The sequence below is a fragment of the Aethalodelphis obliquidens genome, unplaced genomic scaffold (genome assembly GCF_003676395.1).
Source record: "Aethalodelphis obliquidens isolate GAN/ISIS:26980383/991018 unplaced genomic scaffold, ASM367639v1 scaffold7, whole genome shotgun sequence".
NCBI classification, from domain to species: domain Eukaryota; kingdom Metazoa; phylum Chordata; class Mammalia; order Artiodactyla; family Delphinidae; genus Aethalodelphis; species Aethalodelphis obliquidens.
In genome coordinates, this window is record NW_020837951.1 from 21,546,829 (window position 1) to 21,568,526 (window position 21,698).

At 36.1% G+C, this 21,698-nt stretch overlaps 1 protein-coding gene across 3 annotated transcripts in view; it reads right to left on the bottom strand.

Annotated features, from left to right (window-relative positions):
• Window positions 1-243: 243 nt before the first annotated feature.
• The window catches only part of UGCG (UDP-glucose ceramide glucosyltransferase), a 37,458-nt gene continuing 16,003 nt past the window's right edge, over window positions 244-21,698 (bottom strand). The window contains exons 2-9 of one of the 3 annotated variants that reach the window (XM_027105217.1): window positions 17,799-17,940; window positions 10,965-11,067; window positions 9,914-10,015; window positions 7,945-8,057; window positions 6,246-6,424; window positions 4,020-4,106; window positions 3,328-3,517; window positions 244-2,860 (exon numbers count right to left, since the gene is read on the bottom strand). In XM_027105217.1, the coding sequence (XP_026961018.1) occupies window positions 2,690-2,860; window positions 3,328-3,517; window positions 4,020-4,106; window positions 6,246-6,424; window positions 7,945-8,057; window positions 9,914-10,015; window positions 10,965-11,067; window positions 17,799-17,940 (1,087 nt within the window). In that variant the 3' untranslated portion in view covers window positions 244-2,689. Of the gene's footprint in view, window positions 2,861-3,327; window positions 3,518-4,019; window positions 4,107-6,245; window positions 6,425-7,944; window positions 8,058-9,913; window positions 10,016-10,964; window positions 11,068-17,798; window positions 17,941-21,698 lie in introns of those variants that run through there. The other 2 variants (XM_027105216.1, XR_003432543.1) reach the window with 2 other exon arrangements.

Here is a 21,698-nt window from a genome sequence, read left to right on the forward strand (position 1 = left end):
ACTCTGCAGGCAGGGCCCAGGCATCTGTATTTTTTTTAAAGTTCTACTGGTGATTCTAACATGCAACCAATACAGAAAAGCCTGACTTTTAAGTTATACATCTCACCTGTAGCATGGGTAGAGGGACGATTTCAAAATTAACACTACAGAATTCTTCAAATAATTCTGCTGTGAATGGTGGAATATGTTAGATTATTTATAAAAATATAAAAGACAAGAAATGAAAATACATTATTGCTAATGTTTTGATTGTATTCAAAGTTTTATTTTTTGAACAAAAAACTTAAGACAATGATTTTAAATAATAAACATGGTATATTCTAGACACTTGGTGTTTTTTTTTAAGACAGTTTATTAAATTTGGACTCCTACAGTTCTGCTGTGATGCTTTCTTCATCATTATAATAACATTTATATTATTTCTTGCCATTTTATCATTGCTCTAAACTTGCTAAACAAAGAGTCACTCTGTCTGGTTAAGTGAAGCTTCACTGGAAGGAAATACTCCACTACCACATTAAAAACACACATATACAGAACAGTCATTTTTTATATTTACAAACACAAGAAGTCTGTCCAGCCATTTGGGTTTTGTTGTTACACTGCCCATACCGAGATCAGCAAAAAGCTAAGGAATAAGCAAGATTTCACTTCAGCAGTGCAAAGGATGGCATCAACCAAACTTCGTTAAACAAACCAACAAATTACAAACACGGTCAGCAAAATTCAGCTTGCATGATACTGACTTAAAAAAATAAACAGAGTGGGTCACAACTAGACTGGTTTTCGCTATGCAACTTTCCTCAGGGAACAATACCACCCCCGTTTCACGTAGAAAGGAGTATGCATCAAAGCCTTTGTTCATGAAGAAAATGCCCTTCAAACAAATTCATCATAAGGCAAAAAAAAAAAAAAAAAAAACCGGAAAAACTGAATGAAACAGTTTGGCCCAGAGAAAGCTTGTATATACTGTGTACACTCAGTATACACACATTTACAGATATACTGCAATTTAAACCATGTATATACTCATTAGACAATTAAATGAAATTGGCTCAGTGAAAAAGTGTCCATTTTTTATAAATATGTAGTTATTGCTAATATGTGACACATTATGCTTTGACATGGAAATTGCAGTAACTTAAGAGTTTGAAGCTGCCATATTGCCAGTGTCAGCCCTGCAGCAGGCATTCATATGGACAACATGCCATCCAATCCTGAAGAAAGAGCAAAACGTCCACTACCAAAAAAAAAAAAAAAAGAAAAATGAAAGGCTTATGCACTGTCCCTTACATTTCTGCCTATTCCTTTTTTTTCTTTTAAACAAAAACAAGTCCAGCTCACCACAAGTTAAGCACAACCTGACAAGCGAGTTCAGCGGCATCATGGGGAGAGAAGAGTGAAATACAGCATGCATTTACAACCAGAACTGCTCTAGTCTATTTTGTCATACAAACTGGAATACAAAAATCCAATTTAAATAAGACTAGACTAACAGTAATAGTAAATTAAAAAACAAAACAAAACAAAACACACACACACACAGACCTAGTTGGATACTGATTAATTTTAAGAGTAAAACTCATCCTGTCCCCTCTTAATACTCTACTGCAATTTATTTATTGATGGCTAGAATATTTATTTACTTAAAAAAGATATTAAATACCTGTATCATGAAATTACATTCTTTTTTAACAATAAGACAGACCGTGTAAGAAAATAGCTCATGTGTGAAATGTGTCTGAAATGCATTTTTCCTCACAACTATCAAAACATCCATTCACACTAAAACAAACCCCCCACCCCACCCCCTGCAAAAAGTTAAGGAAAGATGGGATGGGTCAGGTGAGGAGCAGGGAAGGAAAGACTTACCAGCACAGTGATTAACAATGGTTCAAGACAGAACCAACAAGAGTTGGTCAAAAAGATGCCTTCAAGACATGGCTACAATTAAAAACCAAACTCAACCACTTTTGGTTCGTTGCGGTGAGACCGAAAAAATATTTCTCACAGATTCATATAAATACTAGACTCCAGCTCTTTTGTTATTATTATTTTTAAAGTTTTTCCATTTGTTTTTGCAAGGCCTAGCTACCATATTACAGTTTATATTTCCTCTGCAACGACTACAAGAGGTAGGCATAAAGCATGAAAAAGTTTCTCAGTTAGTACCTCACTGCAGGCAGTTCACTGCATTAAACCTTTCACTTTAGACATGAAAAGGGACTGCACCTTCTGGTCTTTTCGAGCCCCCCAAACAAAGCTGTTGCCATCCCATACATATTCTAAATGAGTGTACTCACCAATAAGAAACTTTCTCTACTGAAGGATACTGTCATAGTGTTTGTTGCAGAACATTCATATATATATAGATAGATTTATTTATTTATGTATTTTTAAAAAGTAAACAAACAACCAACAACAAAAACCGAACCCAGGTTCCTAGAACCAATTCTCTTGATTCTCTACTTCCACAAAATAAAGTATAACCATTTGGCCAAGACTACAGATGTGTTTTTTTTTCTTTTCTTTCCTTTTCACAGATACAAGTGCCATGCAAAATAAATTAGAGAACAGATACCAAAACATACATGTGATAAAACTACTGAAGGTAGATTTTTTAAAAGCATTTATATAAACATAATTTATAATCCTCTTTTTTTCCTTATGTACAGTCACAAAGCTGTAGTTAGACATCTAGGATTTCCTCGGCTGTGCCTCCACAGCGCAGTCTGTAGCGACCAGTTCTCCAGCTTATCGTTGGGTCCCATAATGCCGACAAAAAAATGTATATTGTCATGGATTCACGGATGAACCAAGCTACAGCATAATCAAGTTTTGAAAAACACAGTGTGCCACCCTAGGAATTAAAAAAATAAATTATGGACTGTCAGACTGAAGACACAGTTTAAGAAATGAAATTCTTCAATTTCACTCTTTTAAATACACTATATAAAGTCAAGTCTGCTTCTTAAGATAATTCAACTGTCATGCTATATTGGTTAAGGAAATGTTAATTAGGAAGAAAAGCAGCATTAAAATAACTGCTATCCTAACATATTCTTAGTTTGAAGACTTGTTGATTTGCTTAACATCATTCTTTTTTTTTGAGCCTTAATAAAAGTGATTGTATAATCAGCTGAAAGTTGAAAATCAAGTTCCATTTTGTGTCCACGTTCCACTAAGGAAAGTAATGCTTAAACCTGATTTTAACCTTCACTGGGAGGCTGAAGAATGGCTCAGATAGATTTTCTTCAACTTCTTCTAAATCAAAAGTGTTTTAGTTCCACCAAATGACTGCCAACTTTCCCAAGCCTATCCACATACCTGGACACCCCTGAGTTGAATGTAGTCAAATATAAACCATGCCAGGCAATGACACATGAAAAATACCATAATATCCCATCTGAATACATGGTGGGCTGCCCATCCAATAATTAAACTGGCAACAAAGCATTCTGAAATTGGCTCACAAATTATTGTTGCAGGAAGCATGTTAATTCGCAATTTGGTCCACCTTAAACAAACAAACAAACAAAAAGGGATTTTCTTTAAACAACAGCCTGGTTACAAGACTAATCAATTTTTCTCAAAATGATCAGCATTTTATCCTGTTATATAAAAGCCTTCTATATAAACTTTAAAGAGTATTTAATGAATCTCTTTTCTATTTTTATTTAGTATCTCAAAGAAAAAAGTCTATCAATTCATTTGTATGGCCTATACTCTGATGAATAAAGATCATAAAATTCGAAGGGTAGAAAGTTAGAAAATAGAGATTGGCATAAAAAATTCAAAGTCTCAACACCTCTTTTTTGAAAGCTTTCAGTGTTACAAAGGAAAGAAAATATACTTAGACGTTAAATTTATTTTAATAAGGAAGTTAACCTCTCTTTTCTGGAAATAAAAATCTGACTTTTAGTTTTTTTGTTAAAACCAAGTTAAAACCATGTAAAAATTACTCTCCCTTCCCCTTTTCTTTTAATAAAGTATAAAAAGAAGAAATCCAGCTGATTTACCTGATCATTCTGGATTGAAACTGAGAAATTGAATACGAGCCAGAGTTTTGCATTGCAACTTGAGTGGACATGGCAAACCTCCAACCTCTGAAAATTAAGACAATTATAAAATGAGCTATGATGATGAACACATGCAAGCATGACTGATTATGCATTTATTCATCCCTATAAAGAGTAAGAAGCGTTATTTCAGTAGCCAAGATATGGAAGTACACACACACACACACACACACACACACACACACACACACACTAGAATATTACTCAGTCATAAAAAAAGAATGAAATCCTGTTATTTGCAACAATGTGCATGGACCTAGAGGGTATTATGCTTAGTGAAATAAGTGAGACAGAGAAAGACAAACAGTCTGTTATCACTTATATGTGGAATCTAAAAACTAAAACAAATGAATGACTAAACAAAAAAGAAAAGACTCACAGACTTAGAGAACTAGTGGTTACCAGTGGGGAGATGGAAGGAGCAAGGGGTAAGATAGGGGAAGAGGATCAAGAGATATAAACTACCTTGTATAAAATAGGCAACAAGGATATATTGCACAGCACAGGGAAATACAGTCATTATTTTGCTATAACTTTAAATGGAGTATAATTTATAAAAATACTGAATCACTAGGTTGTATACCTAAAACTATATAATACTGTAAATCAACTATATTTTAATTAAAAAAAAAAGTGAGCAACTGTCAGTGTTCAGGGTGAGCCTCGTCCCAGGATAGCACCCTACGTAGGGTATATCATACTTGTACACATTTTAGTCATTACAGAGGCCCATGATAGTACCACCTAAGAAATGGAAGGAACAACCCCTCAGTTCACAGTTTAATAAACTTAAAATACAGACATTCTGAAAGTACTAAATAGAGTGGGTCCTGTATTTAATAGTTTAGTCTCTGAACACTATTAATCAAAAAAAAAGGGCAGGGTGTGAAACCAAAAGTGGTATTCTGTATCTCATGAGAAACGCTATGAAACCATGGACCACATTAACACCATCAGGAGAGAAGTTTAAAAACATACTTCACATCTTTAGTAAATTATCAGACAAGGAAATGACCCCCTTTAAAAAAGCAAATGAGTGTCACTGTGTGATAGAGAAATGTTATTAAGCCAATCATGTGAATCATTAGGTGGCTTCTTAGCAAGGTATGAAATAATCTACTGAGAAATTTCAAAATCTGAAATCATATTCTTTAAATTTTCACCTACCGGCTTATGACTGCACTGACATTTTTAATTCTTCTAAAACACATAAAAATTTACATCCATAATAATGAAAATTTATAATCACAGAGAAGCTTCAATTTAATAACTTCAAACCATGCAGTTTTTTTTTTTAGGGTTTAAATGTATTTATTTTATTTTTAAATTGAAGTATAGTATAACATTAATTTACTATGTTGTGTTACTTTCAAGTGTACAGCAAAGTGATTCAGTGTGTATGTATCTGTATGCTATACAGTAGGTCCTTGTTGTTTACCTGTTTTATATACTGCATATATGTTAACCCCAAACTCCTGAGTTATCTCCCCCACCCCTCCTATCCTCGTTGGTAAACGTAAGTTTGGTTTCTATGTCTGTGAATTTATTTCTGTTTTGTAAATAAGTTCATTTGTATTGTTTTTTTAGATTCCATCTATAAGTGATATTATATGATATTTGTCTTTCTCTGTCTGACTTCACTTAATATAATCTCTAGGTCCATCCATGTTGCTGCAAATGACATTATTTCATTGTTTTTTATGACTGAGTAATAGTCCATTGTATATTCAGACCACATCTTCTTTATCTATTCATCTGTTGATGTGCATTTATGTTGCTTCCATGTCTTGGCTATCGCAAATAGTGCTGCTATGAACATTGGGGTGCATGTATCTTCAAATTAGTGTTTTCTCCAGATATATACCCGGGAGTGGGATTACAGGATCATATGGTAACTCTATTTTTAGTTTTTTTAAGGAAACTCCATACTGCTCTAGAAACCACATTAATTTGAAGAATGTAGAGAAATTAGAACATTTATTTGCTTCATTAGTACATAACTGAATAATTAATAGGAATTACATTCTAAAAGTATTAAACTATTCTGTACTCACTAGCAAAAAATAAAATAAAATAGCTCTTAATCCATGGGTTTAACAAACAGAGTAAACCAACAGAAGTTAGGAACCAAAAATGTAACAGCCCGATTTAATTTAGTTTTCTTACCGGTCAGCTATTGCTTTGGCCATAAAGTAATCTTCAGCAATGTACTGAGCAAAAGCTATAAGCCCTCCTGCTTGATCTAACACATCCTTTCTCATTAAACAAGACATTCCCGTCACACATTTGAAACCAGTGACATTGGCAGAGATATAGGACCTTGGATGAGAGGTTCCAAAATACACCTGCCAAAACAAAGCCAAAAACGTATGTATACAATTAGAATTTTATGTTAAAAGTATGATGTTTATAAATTCTTTTTCCTAATGAATTTCAGTATGATTGGGTGAATATTCTATTATTCTTACATAAATTACCTGAATAAAAAGTGGTACAAAGTAATATTTACATATAGCAAGCAGTCAATAATTTCTTATTTGATTGACTACACTTGTTATTATCACCATTGCAAAGAAGTATTTACTTCTAGGAGGGAAAAGTATATTTTATTCTCAAATAAATACTGTCTTCTCTAAAACTCCAAGATTTAAAGATTTACTGAAGTAAAACTTAATTTGGATTTGAATCAGACAGGTAAAAAATATCACTCACTTCATATAAAATATTAATATTTAATGTGTTGTTTTCAGAATGTTCATGTAGATATACACACACCTACATATATAGGTATACGTACGTACATGTATATGTGTATATGTATGCATGTGGCTACACACATGCGCACATTCATACACACAATATTTATAGGTACATCAACCAATAGAACAATCCTATTTCTTAATTCCTTTTCTTGTGTCCTTTTATATAGCTAGCTATTTCCTGCCGGTGTCACTGAGCTTCCCAACTTCCCCATTTTTCAATGTATTTTTCATAAATAGGGTGGATACTAATATTCTGTCTTCCATTTTACTGCCCTTTTCCTAGATGTGCTTTGAAGTAATGAGAAATGCAAACTACTAAATTAACGGTAGAATTAAATGGTCATCACCCAACTTATCAGATATAAAACCTATTTATTATTTACATCTTAGATATGCTGCCTTTTGTAATTAGTCATCTCTCTGTATCCTAGGGGAATTGGTTCCAGGAGCCCTGTATCAAAATCCACCGATGCTATGTGCGTATTATCTACACCTGTCAGATTACTTATAATACCTAATACAATGTAAATGCTATGTAAAGAGTTGTAAATACAATGTAAATGCAAGGTAAAGAGTTGTAAATACAATGTAAATACTATGTAAAGAGTTGTAAATACAATGTAAATGCAAAGTAAAGAGATGTAAATACTATGTAAAGAGTTGTAAATACAATGTAAATGCTATGTAAACAGTTGCTGGTGCAAGGCAAATTTACACTTTGCTTTTTGTAACTTTCTGGAATTTTTTTTTCCGAATATTTTCGACCTATGGTTGGTTGAAGCCAAAAATGTAGAACCCATAGACTTAATACAGTTAACTTCAGGTAGCTCATCCCAACTCTCAGCATAGTCTCAAGCTTCTGGGAGATTAGGGATCTGATAACAAGAATATTATTTAATACATTTTTATGCAGGGCTCTCACTGCTGTGGCATCTCCCACCGCGGAGCACAGGCCCAATGGCCCACAGGCCAAGCCACTCCGCAGCATGTGGGATCCTCCCGGACCGGGGCACGAACCCGTGTCCCCTGCCTTGGCAGGCGGACTCCCAACCACTGCGCCACCAGGGAAGCCCAAGAATATTATTTATAACCATTGCACTTACCTGTTCTAGTGTGGCGGCAAAGCCCTGTCTGTCTGCTACATAGGGCAGCCCGTGAACCAGGCCTACTTTCTCTGTCATTTGGTTAACCATGTCCGTGAGTGTGTCTGGAATCACTAGGATGCAAAAGAAAAAAAGGTGCAGAGGGAGAGGAAAAAATTTCCTTTTAGTAAAATGCCCACTAATGTAAAATATAATTTATGAGTTATTAAATTCTTAAATGTTTTTCTTTGTATGTGGGTCTAATAAAATGAATCTCAATCACTTTTCTGAGTAGAATACAAAATTTCAAAGAGGTTAACTTATGGTAGTGAATTTATTCTGGACACTTGCAGGTTGGTACATACCTAATATGTAGCAGGGGCAGGATGTACCTTGAAAACTTTAACAGTCCGTTTCTGAACCTCCCAACTGGAATAATGGACAATATGTCCTAGTACAAAAGGTACAGGAGCAGAGGTCAAAGGGGCTCAGTGTTCACTATGACTCCTCCATTCCAACCATAGGGAATGAGCCTCCTCTTTCTGGGGGTATGAGATATTCTCTCTCAAAACTGCTAATTGGAACTGAATGAGAATATACTTGACAGAGATTGATACACTGAAAACATAGCAACTATACGATAGTAAATAATTTAAGATAGCAAATGTGAAAAATGAATGTAATCTCTGACCATGAATTGATAGATCTGTAATCTAATTAAGTAGGAGTGCCACACTATTAATTTTCAAATTTGCACATTTCAAGCTGATAAAATTTAAATCATTTCCCCATTTTTAAATAGCAAAAATATCATATCATTTTATACAACTTCATTTTTATTTCCTTCAAGTATTTAAGAACTAAATCTACTGTATAAAAGTGTATTTGGACCTTAAATACAGGTAGTCTGGGTAGTGGTTCTCAACTGCTGCTCTGTAGGGGACATTTGGCAATGTCCAGAGACAGTTCTGGCTGTCACAACCAACAGCGGCTACTACTGCATCTAGTGGGTAGGGGCCAGGGATGCTGCTAACCACCCTGCAGGACAGCCCTGACAACAAAGAATTACCCAGCCCAAAAGCGTTGAGGTTGAAAAACTTGAGGTAATTAGAATATAATAGAATATTATAGAATACCAAAATTATTATAAGTATAAATGTTTAAAAATGCAAAAATACAAATTATAATGTCAATATATTGATATTGACGTTATAATTTCAATATAATTGAAAACATGATTATTGAAATAATTCCTGATAAAATCAGCTAGGTAGAAAGCCATGAATGTATTCTAATAAATGTATGTAATTCTAGTAAAATATGCACCTATTAATTTCTGTCCCTTTGCATGAGACAGTACATTGCACATGCCACAAACAGATTAAAGTAAAAGACGTCACATGAATAAGGGAAAACTTACACCTAGAAAAAGCTCATAGACTATATAACGGACCACGACTATTTTTTTTTTTTTGGCTGCATTGGGTCTTTGTTGCGGCACGCGGGCTTTTCTCTAGTTGCAGCAAGCGGGGGCTACTCCTTGTTGAGGTGTGCAGGCCTCTTACTGTGGTGGCTTCTCCTGTTGCAGAGCACGGGCTCTAGGCACGTGGGCTTCAGTAGTTGTGGCACACGGGCTTCGTTGCTCCGCGGCATGTGGGATCTTCCCGGACCAGGGCTTGAACCCGTGTCCCCTGCATTGGCAGGCGGATTCTTAACCACTGCGCCATCAGGGAAGTCCCGACTATTTTTTTTTTTAATAGTTGGAATTTTCTCTTCAAAATGAAAACATTTTCATACACATAACATTCTAGGTTAGTATAAAAAACATCAAAATCTTAGTAAGTATAACTTGACATATTACCACGAAATAATGATAAAATGAATTACTTTATTAGGCAAACAAATAGGATTGATAAATGTATTCTCAGACTGCTCTTGGCATTTTATCATTGAATGAATAGTTCTGCAAAATAAATAAGAAAAACCTCACCTCTTATTCCACTATCACAAATCCATATAAGATCATACTTTGCAACTTCATATCCTGGCATTAAATTGTTAATTTTAGGATTAATGCCAACCTTTTTGCCACCTAAAAATTTTAAAGTACAGCAGTGAACAATTCATGCAATATTGGAAATATTTTCTATTATACATATACATAGTAGAGTAGTAAAAAGTACTTGCAGATTTAATAATTTAAACAAACATACTTTAACATTATGTTTCTCTTGAGACACAGATGTAGAGAACAAACGCATGGACACCAAGGGGGAAAGTGGCATGGGGTGGTGGTGGACACTGGTGGTGGGATGAATTGGGAGACTGGGATTGACATGTATACACTAATATGGATAACTAATTAAAAACATGCTGTATAAAAAAATAAATAAAATAAAATTCAAAAAACAAAGAAAATAGTAGGTGAAACCATCATACTTAAAAAAAAGCCAAAAAACCCATTATGTTTCTTATTATTCATAATAATATATTTAGAAAAAAATTGTTCATTCTCAAAAAGAAAAGTACATCATTAATCTTTGAAAATTCATTAGTTTCAGTTTTCTAATTCTTAAGTGCTTGCATTAATAGTAAACATTAATCAATATTTAATAGCAAATATACCTCTAATTAGTCTTTAGAATAAGCCTGTAGGCTTTTGGAAAAATATTCTTTTTGCAATATTACAAAAATGAATTCTATCCCTCATTCCCAATTATAATCAATGAGATACAGAATAGGCCATAGATTGAAAATATTAAAGAAACAAAAATAACAGGGTCATGTCTGACTGACGAGTAAAACATAATTTGGGGTAATTCTGTTAATCCCAGATATGAAAAAAAAAAACTTTGTCTTTATAACTTAAGTCTTCTCAAAAGGACAGAAACACCTTTCACTGTATCTAACAAACATGCATAAAGCAAACATGCTAATAACTTAATGGGTGTCTAGCACTCTAATCTATAGTTTAATGCAAAGAAGATTACTGATATTTAATATATTAAAGCAAAAAGGTTATTGTAGAATTTGTTACTTACCTATAAACAATCTAGCATCAACATTTGGATATTTTCCAAGAAGCTTCTTACACACATCAATGGCTGGATCATCATGATCTTGGACACAGAGGAGTACTTCATACTAGTCAAAGAACACATTTTATGTAAATTAACCTCTTTTCCAAAGATAATCACTTATTATTAGTATTTACTGATGGATCAAAAAGCATTAAGAAAAACAAGCAATTGTACCCACAAAGTTTAAAAGTTAAGAGAGTATTCATAATGGATGCAGACACTTAAAGGATTATCAAGTGTTGCTTTAACCGAGAGCAGCTTCTCCAGAAGGGGCTGTTTGTAAGCCAAAGAGAGAATGAAGAGATTGGCAGGGCCCACAGCTGAAGTCCTGCCACTGCCAGATAGGCATGGCCTAATAATTCAACTGGATTCTAAGCTTCTCCATGGGCTTCATCACTGAAGATTTATTAGATGCTCACAGGGTGCCTAGCAGTGTGAAAACAACACAGAAAGCAACCAAAATGAACACACCCTTCGTTCTCTAGAAGCTTTGTCTCTGAACTTAATATCATTTCATCAGGGTGCTAAAAATTACATACTGAATACCACTACGATAAATTTAAAGGTTTCCCAAACTCTTCACAAGGACAAAGTGAGATTAGATTTTTTGTTGTATAATAATTTTCTGAAGTAGAATAGAATCTGATTTGATTAAAAATGTATCCTGAAAAGCACACTTAGCCTTTTAACTATGAAAACATCCAGGATTTTATTTTGCCCAGACCCATGTTTACTCTTTTTTATTTTTTTGGCTGCATTGGGTCTTCGTTGCTGTGTGCGGGCTTTCTCCAGTTGCGGCAGGCTGGGGCTACTCTTTGTTGCGGTGCGCGGGCTTCTCATTGGGGTGGCTTCTCTTGTTGTGGAGCACAGGCTCTAGGCCTGCGGGCTTCAGTAATTGTGGCGCTCGGGCTTAGTTGCTCTGCGGCATGTGGGATCTTCCCGGACCAGGGCTCGAACCTGATTCTCCTGCATTGTCAGGCGGATTCTTAACCACTGCGCCACTGGGGAAGCCCTATGTTTTACTCTCTGATAGTACACTAAGGAAGACATTTCTTAGCACTTGGCTGGCTGTGTCAAAATTACCCCCGGACAGTTTTTTTTAAAAAGAGGATACTGGGTCCCACTCTTAAACTTCTGAATCAGAGCATCCGAGGGGATTCTGACATGTAACCAAGTTTATAAAATCTTGAGCTCTAAGATACCATTTAGTAAACTACTAAATTTTTTAAAAGTGTTTGCTTACACACATAAAGATGCTACTCTATTATTCTGTGGGCTATGTATTCTAAGCAGTAATTTTTTTCAATAGTGGTGATAAATTCATGCTGACTCAATAGCAGATTTCCTACCAAACCTTCTTTCTAAGACAGATTGAACATTTTTAAGCAAAGGAGGAAGGTTAATCATGTCCATGAGAAAATAACAAAGCTATGTGTTCTAAAAAATACAAAAAGTTGAGGACACAATTTTTTAGGTGTCTAACATACAAGGACTAAAGCTAAGGTAATGGGAAGGCCTGTTTGATTTACTTCCATTGATAAGCATACACAAGTAAAAAGTGGAAATAAAATGTGTACAGTGCCTTGAGCACAATAATTACTGTTCACCTAATATATTGATATATTATGTCAGCAAAAAGTGGCAGCATAGAATTTAGTGGTCAAGCACATAAGGACCAGGACTAAGGTAGATAAAGAAAGTTTAGCTAACAAGGTAAGATTTTTTTTTTCAAGTGAAAAAAAAGTTTTCTCAATAATTAAGTAAAGACCTGGATGGACCTGAGAGTCGGTCATACAGAATGAAGTAAGTCAGAAAGAGAAAAACAAATATCGTTTATTAACGCATATATGTGGACTCTGGAAAAATGGTACAGATGAATCTATTTGCAGGGCAGGAACAGAGATGCAGACGTAGAGAAGGGACGTGTGGACACAAGGTTGGGGGAGGATGAATTGGGAGATTGGGATTGATATATATACACTACCATGTGTAAAACAGATAGCTTGTGGGAAGCTGCTGTATAGCGCAGGGAGCTCAGCTTGGTGCTCTGTGAGTGGGATGGGTGGGATTGCGGCGGGTGTGGTGGTGGTGGTGGTGGTGGTAGGAGGGAGGTCCAAGAGAGAGGGGATATATGTATACATATAGCTGATTCACTTTGTTGTAAAGCAACTATACCCCAATTAAAAAAAAAAAAAGTAAAGGGGAAAAGCAATGTATACTTTCCTCATACTTTCTACCTATAGTTATTACATATTCTATCCATTATCTACCTCTCATGATGACTGACCAAAATTGCCACCTTAGAGGTACTGAAATGATTAAGCAACTTTACAGCCAGTGGTCTCCAGAGATCAGATAAAAATCTGAGAATGGGATGGGCACCATTCCTGCCACACCCTGAAACTTCTTCAAGGGTTGACTCTTAAGTCCCATAAAAAGTCAGCCATCCTCCCTACCAAAATGTTTGCTTGAGCCAACAAGAGGCAGACCTTAACCATGAAGATTAGAAAGGTTAAGTGACTTTCCAAAGGGTGTAAGTAACAATGAGCTTTCCTACTATAGTGAGTTGCTCAGTCAGGCTTGCTCTAAAGAGTTCATTGTTTTTCCAAACATAGCGTAGTTTTATGCTTTTATGATTTATACTGTTTTACAGGTATAAGTAAATATAGTGAAAGAATATGTTTATAAGTAATACAATTCCATAAAATATTATTAAAAACCTACTCTTGGCTTTTTCCTCAGCAAGAGAAAACTCTGTAATATATAGTACTAGACACCTACTCAATGGGAAGAAAAAGGCTATACTAGGTTGTAGCAAAAACTTTTTCAGAAGTATATGGTGTTAGTATAAGTAAGGGAGGCATAGTTTACCTTTATCCAAATGCAAGATTTAAAGTTTTTGTTCTTATTGATTACACCTCTTAAACTTAATTTCAAATGAAAAACAAATACCTCCTGATAAGTCAGAGTGCAGATGAAATTCAATTCACTTTATCTAAAAAATGTTCAGACTCTTATTAAAGATATAACTTTCCCTTAGATGTGCCTGATATTAAAAATTATACCAAATTGGAGGTAGTATTCCAAGTGTTTTCTAAAGTATTAGATTTTAACCAAGAATCTTCATTTTTCAGCTAGAATCTCTATGTTTGATCAACATTTAATTTGCTAGGAATTTCTGTACTTAAATAGTTAAATCACTCCGACTACACTGCAATTGGTAAAACATAAGATATTAAGTTGATTAAAAGTTTTGGTTTTTTTTTTGCGGTACGCGGGCCTCTCACTGTTGTGGCCTCTCCCGTTGCGGAACACAGGCTCCGGACGCGCAGGCTCAGCAGCCATGGCTCACGGGCCCGGCCGCTCCGCGGTGTGTGGGATCTTCCCGGACCCGGTCACGAACCCGCATCCCCTGCATCCGTAGGTGGACTCTCAACCACTGCGCCACCAGGGAAGCCCTAGGGTAAATTTTGAGTGAAAGATAGATAGATGCTTCCTTTGAGTGAAAGGAAGATGTTTTGTAAGAAAACTGCTCTGAATTCAAAGTTTTGATAAGTTATATCAAAAACTTACTTTCAAGAACTAGGTAGTTTACATGATTTTTCAAATTTATTTGGTAAAACACTAATCTTTCAGACGTAGTAGTTTTATTACATGTATTGTGCTGATCTTTCAATAACTGAACCTATTTTCAATCTTTTTAAATTCTTTACTGTCATCAGTGACAATAAAGAATCCAAGTATGGCACTGGACTTCAAACATTTTAAACCCATTCTATATTTGCAAAAAAGAAAAGAAAATCACAATTACCATAACCTCACTCTGTTAATAACTCTGATCATTCATTTAAAAATTCTTCATATGGCCAGAATTTACTAAAGTAAAGCCATCAAGACACTTTAGATGCAGATTACTGAATCCTCCTACTATGGCTGAATTTCTGCCTAAATGCCTTCTCCTATGCTGATGCCAAATGAGTACTCGATTTTGTGAAAAATGAATTGTATTCATTTTTTTTATTCTTATATTTTTTCCAAGAATTTTTTTCCCCCAAGGAATAAATATCAATATAAGGTGGATTTACAAGATATTTAAAGCATAGATGTCTTTCAGGGCACTTAGTATAATAACAGTCTCACCAAAATTTAAACCTAGAAATTCAGACCAAGTGTCCGTAATTAATCTTCTTGCACATGTCTAAAATTAAATGAAATTTTAGTATTTCAGTATGTTATATACATATTTCCAAATGGCCTATAAGGTTCCAAATCAAATAACAGAGGAAGGAGTTACATCCAGAACAAAAACGTTTCCATACTTTTATAAAACAATGTTCACATTTGACAAATGGAGAATATTAAAATGTGCTGGGCCTGGCAGTTACACAAATGTTCACTTCATGACTATATGCCTCCTTGATGACACAAACAACTCGTGTTCACACTCAGATTTGTGCGATTTCAGTGGTTTAACTTCAGTCTCCTGTAGAATTGCCATTGCTTTTGGTCTTTTAAAAAGCAAATATAGTGCAGTGAGATCAACATTTCCTTTTAGATTGCAGGTACTCTGCACTTTTGCTCTGCTTTCTAAATGTTCTTTTTACACAGCTAACAATTCTTTTGTAATTAGAAAATAAAATTATGAACTAAAAAAGAATGAAAACAATCCCTTGCATATAATGTTATTCATTTTTGTAATGTGTCAAAACAGCTTCCTCCTCAACCAAATAAATGTCTTAATGACATAACTTAAGCGGAAAAAGAACTTAAGTGGAAAGAGAACTAAGTGAAAAACTAGAGCTCTGGAGATAATTCCAAACTGTATAAAAAAAAACTTCATTCAGAAGAAGAAATCAATTATTGATTCATCCCAAATGTTCATAGTTAATGGATACATATGTTCCTGGGGTTATTTTAAGAAACTCTTTAAACCCACACTAACTTCCAAAACCATTTTAAATTCCATGACTATTATCTCACAAGAGCAGCAACATAAAAATCCCATAACTAAGTTTTAAGAGTGGTTGAATAGGGAAAGGGGAAAGGGTTGGATGCTGGTTAAAACACTGAAATTTGTGAGATTAAGTTTCACAAGGATAAAAGCATATGGTTCCACACTATGCTCTGAAATTTATTCATAATCAATGAAAATATTCTTTCATTCACAAAAATAAATTCTCCTTTACATTCACTTATATAAGGTGAGGCTTGAAAAACTTCCATTTTTCTTATTGCAAAGCTTATTTTACAATTAATTTTGTTTCTCATCCTTCCTGAATTATCAAAGGCCACTGTTTTGCATTTTTAGTTTGAAAAAAAAATCAAGTACCAATCTGCTTATTTTTTCTAATTATATATTTAATTTACTGAAGATAATGCATGCATATGATTCAGATCTCTAAAATTATTAAATATATATACACACACAAAGTAGAAGAAATACCTAATTTTCTGCTACAAATTAGCTTCAAATGCCTAGACTTCCAAAACTCCAGAAGCAATAATATAGCAACACTAAAAAATAACTGAATGATACTCATGTCTACACACTGAATAAGAGCTGAATTAAGGCTACCATGTCTGTGTCTTCTTCTTAAAAGAAATGAAATAACAGCGTGAAAACCAGTCACCATGAGAGTGTGGTGTGTAGATGTCATCTTCTTTCTCACTACTTGGGCGACATTGTTCTAAAGAAATAGAAAGGAAAGAGTCTCCGACTGGCAAAAACTATGGAAAAACCGAGGCAATGATGGTAAAAACTGAGGAAAGTGAGTAGAGACCACAGAGGGAAAATTAAACTGGACTGAAAATCAAGCAGGTAGAAATTTAGACATATTTTCACAAGTAATCTACCACCGCTAGAACATGCTTTCAAAAGCAGCGTCTCAAATAGGCAATTGAAAAAGTTGCCATAAAACTAAATACAAAAATTAAGGAATATTAAGTTTTCCTAAGAAACTAAAGGGAAGAAATAAAAAGAATACTCCCATCTCAAGAAAACTGAAGTCTCCAAGGAAGGAAGTACATTGAGTTTATAGATAAATAGATTATATAGATAAAAGATATAAGCAATACAATTAGGTATTAAACCCCAGAAAAATCAAGAAATCAAAAATTAGGTGTTTTTTTAAAACATCTTTATTGGAGTCTAATTGCTTTACAATGGTGTGTTAGTTTCTGCTGTATAACAAAGTGAATCAGTTATACATCTACATATGTCCCCATATCTCTTCCCTCTTGCATCTCCCTCCCTCCCACCCTCCCTATCCCACCCCTCTAGGTGGTCACAAAGCACCAAGCTGATCTCCCTGTGAAAAATCCGGTATTAATGAAGCTCCACCTTACCACTAATTCTAACCCCAAAAGTCAGATTCTCAAGGGGATTTATCATTAGTTCTAGCTGTCCTGCATCCCATTTCTGACCACTGAATATTGCTTTCTCACTTTCACTGTGACTCTCACGGAACAAGATCTTCATACTCAAACTACCGGGCACTTAACACTGTCTGCATTCCAGGAGCTCTATTCAGGGATTTCTAATTCAGGTTGACATACAGGTAGTTAGAAAAGGAATTTATACCCCTTCCTCAACCCCCCATTTCTGTCCTGTGATGACAACCACAACTACTGCTACTACTACTACTACTACTAGAGCATAAATATGATGAAGCCAACATCATCATGCATTTTTAATACCTTCACCTGATACAGTGTCAAAATTTCTCTCTAAGTGTTTATTATAAGAAAAAATAAGTGTGGTCTAGCCCATTCCTATGAGTACAACACTGTACTCACCTTGGGATAATCCAATTCAAAGAATGTTTCCAAGTTGTTGATTAGGTTAGGATCTATTCCTTTCAGTGGTTTCAGAAGAGACACCCCTGGGAGCTTGCTATATGGTTGTTTGTCTGTTGCCTTCTTGTTTAGGTGTAATCGGCTAAAAAGCAAATGATACATATATTAACGTACATTTCTGGAGACTATATTAGGGCCAAGTCTATATAAAGCATGTATCAAGCTACCAATAAATTACTGAATTTCTTTTTAATTGGCATCTTTCGAAAGGGATATCTGAAAATGAAAGAAAGTAGAACCAGGTAAGCTTCCAGTTGAGGAAAACCAGAACTAAACAGAGTGAATGAATGTTCCAGCGAAGGCTGAAGCTTAAGACTGCTGTTTACTGCTGTACTCTCAGAGCCCAGAACAGTGCTAGGCCTGGAGCAGGCATTCAATAAATACCGGCTGAAGAAACAAATGACAATGTTAGCCCACACATTAACTGCCCTTCCTCCCAAATCGTCATCAAGGTGGCCAAAGAACTATAAACATAGCAGGGAAAAAAACAACAACCCTATTTGCACCAGAAAAATATGGAAGAGGAACCAGAAAAATTTGAGAAATTTCTGTAACAAACAGTCCACACAACCACTGATTGAAAGAACTACCAAGCCAGCCTGCCTGGCAAGCAAGAAAATGGGATATCTATCAGGACTCCCAATGCTCACCATCTCTGAATGGCAGGGATGGAATAGAGGGAAATTGAAGGTAAGAAAAAAAATCTCAGTGATGACAGAAATGCCTATTACGGACACTAGAAGATATACCAGTGCCACCAAATCACAGAGAAGTTGGCCAAGGTTCTCAGCGCTGCTCCATCCCATGGGGAATGAGCTCCTAATGGGGGAAGCCATGCCAATTAGAGAAGAGAGAACGTGCCCCAGTTCATGTCAGGTTGTCACGATAAAGAGAGGAGATGCCCTTCAGCAGAGTGCTTCTAAAGCAAGTCACCAGAGGCGTCTTCCCTCCTTCTCATTAGCAAGTCTCCAAGCACTCAACGGTAATTAGAGTCTGGGACAATCACGGGGCCAACTGCAAGATATTTTAAGACACAATTCTTCCACATTTTAACATCTCTGAGATCAATGGCATCTTATAGTTGCTGGCAGCCAGATGGCGGCCCGGACTTAATAGCATGAAAACCAACCCTTCCAGAAGATCAAGAAAACGCCAGTATCAATGCATAGTGAAATATACTATTCATCTATGAATGATTTCTGGAAGTACACCAGTACCATCATCCACAGAAGTTAGCCACAGGCTCACTCCCCTAATTAAGGCAGGGGTGTGCTGCAGCAAACATCTCATGTTTCAGATAAGGCCATAAGCAGGGGTCTCCAACCCCCCCCCCCCCCCCCCACCCCCCCGTCCGAGGCCCGTTAGGAACCAGGCCGCACCGCAGGAGGTGAGCAATGGGCAAGTAAAGCTTCATCTGCGGCTTCCCATCGCTCGCATTACCGCCTGAACCATCCCCTCCCCCCGCCACGATCCGTGGAATAATTGTCTTCCACCCGTCCCTGATGCCAAAAAGGTTGGGGACAGCTGCCAGAATGCATCTTTACGGAAAGAAAAGCAGGCTACTACCTACAATGGAAAAAAATTTAAACCAACCAAAAATTTAAAGAACAGTGTGGTCTCAATTTTTCATCCATAACATCAAACGCCAGAAAATAATGAGTACCATCTACAGCAGTGCTGTTCAGTGTGGCAGTGGTCCACAAGTTGCTTTTTACTGGCCAATGATGAAAGAAATGGAGAGCAAGCACTTAGAAACTTTTACAGCAGTTTGACATTGCCATGCCATCCAAGCATATGGTCAGTCATTTATTTTCACTGTAGTTTACTAAAGTATCAATCCATGACAGATTGGAAAACTTTTAAAGAACTGATCCTTTGCCACAGATAGTTTGGAAAATATTGATCTACAGAGTTCATCTAGAGGGCTGGAAAGAGGTAAAACCATGATCTAAAATTTATATAACCGCAAATATGACAACTATTCCATTTCTAACAAAATAGTAGACTAGATGTCTGGAGAAATCCACCCAGTACAGAACATCTAGATTGCCAGAAGGAAAAGTTTATGTTATATATTTAATTGGTTGAAACAGTTATGTATCCACATGGTTCAAATCACTAAAAATATTAAGAGGTTCATATAAAAAAGTCCCCCTGTCACTCCTGTCCCACATCTGTCTTGTTGCCATCACCACCTCCCCAGCATTATTAGTTTCTTACTTATCTTTCCAGAGATTTAAAAAAATGCATATTCAAGCCAAAACATACACACACAAAATTCTTACATAATATTCATAATTTTCTCTCCTCCTTCTTAATACAAGCACACTAAAAGCATGTTTTTAAATATATGACTAAACTGTTAGAAATAAAAGAAAAGCGTCCCAAGTCAGAAATGAGGAGAAACCCCTGAGTGAGTAGTGCTGGAGACAATACTTGCACTGGGACCATCTGTTGGTCCCTAGTGACCTAGAAATGGTGACAAGCCTGAGACAGGAATGATAGTAAATCTGTCTGAAGAACCTTGAATAAATATGGAATCTCTTACAGGCAAAGTAGAAAACTTCTGGACCACAGAGGGAAGATGGGGATGCTGCCTATCTTGGATTCAGTCTGAAGCAAAATGGAACAAAAGCAAAAAGGCTCCCTGGAGAACACCTAACCACGCGGGTTTGGAACCCAGAACGCAAACTATAGATGTTGCTTGAAAAAAACCTAAGAGATGGAACAAGAGAGACCATCATATGTGACCACGAATATATGAAAAGAACTACACAACGTCTAGAAATGAAAATGGCGATCACTGACATCAGAAACTCAATAGACAGGTCATAGTGAAGTTGCATACACACAGTTCAAAAGACAACTGGAGAACTGGAGTCTAGATCTGAAGAAATTATCCAGAATGCAGCACAGAGAGAATGAGAGGCAACGACACTGAAATCATGAAAGGGCTTGAGACATGGAGGCTAGAATAAGAAGTCAAAATCACAGTAATTTTTATCTACTGGTCCCATTGTATGCTCATTAAGTGCTATTAAACTGTAACAAAACATGCATGTGAGGTGATGACCAATTATGGAAAAACCTAGCCCACTAACACACTGCATTTGGCGAGGCTTTAGATGAAAAACAATGTTAATTTAAACTGTGCTAAACAGTGTAGCGTTGATCCTGTTTTTCCCTTCTTCCCTTTGTCTTCATTAAGACATTTTACTTTAAATGCTAATATAGATATACCTCCTATCCTTTCATATCGAGAATGCAGCATTTTATCAAAGATAGGCTGACCTGCCAAACAACAATGAAGCCCTCTCCAGGTTTACAGTGAAGCGAATTGATGATAAGTACTGTATCTGAAATTTCTACTCAAAATCATTATAAACGCAACTGTATCACAGGACCTTTAAAAAAATTCTCATTTGTGCCTCCTCCCAGTATCTGTCTATCTATGTATCTAGTCCTCTCCCTCCCTTCCCCCCACCACCTCTCTAACATACAAACACACACACAATTTTCCCTCCACACCCTAAGGGGTCATCTTGTAGTTTGCCCCCTAGCATACCAGTATCCTACTTTGGAGAGTATTGTTTTGACTTATGTAATACAACTGACATAGCCCCTTGCTACAAATTACTTGAAATGCTTATCAAAAAAAAAAAAAGAATATCCGGGGCTTCCCTGGTGGCGCAGTGGTTGAGAGTCCGTCTGCCGATGCAGGGGACACGGGTTCGTGCCCCAGTCCGGGAAGATCCCACATGCCGCGAGCGGCTGGGCCCGTGAGCCATGGCCGCTGAGCCTGCGCGTCCGGAGCCTGTGCTCCGCAACGGGAGAGGTCAC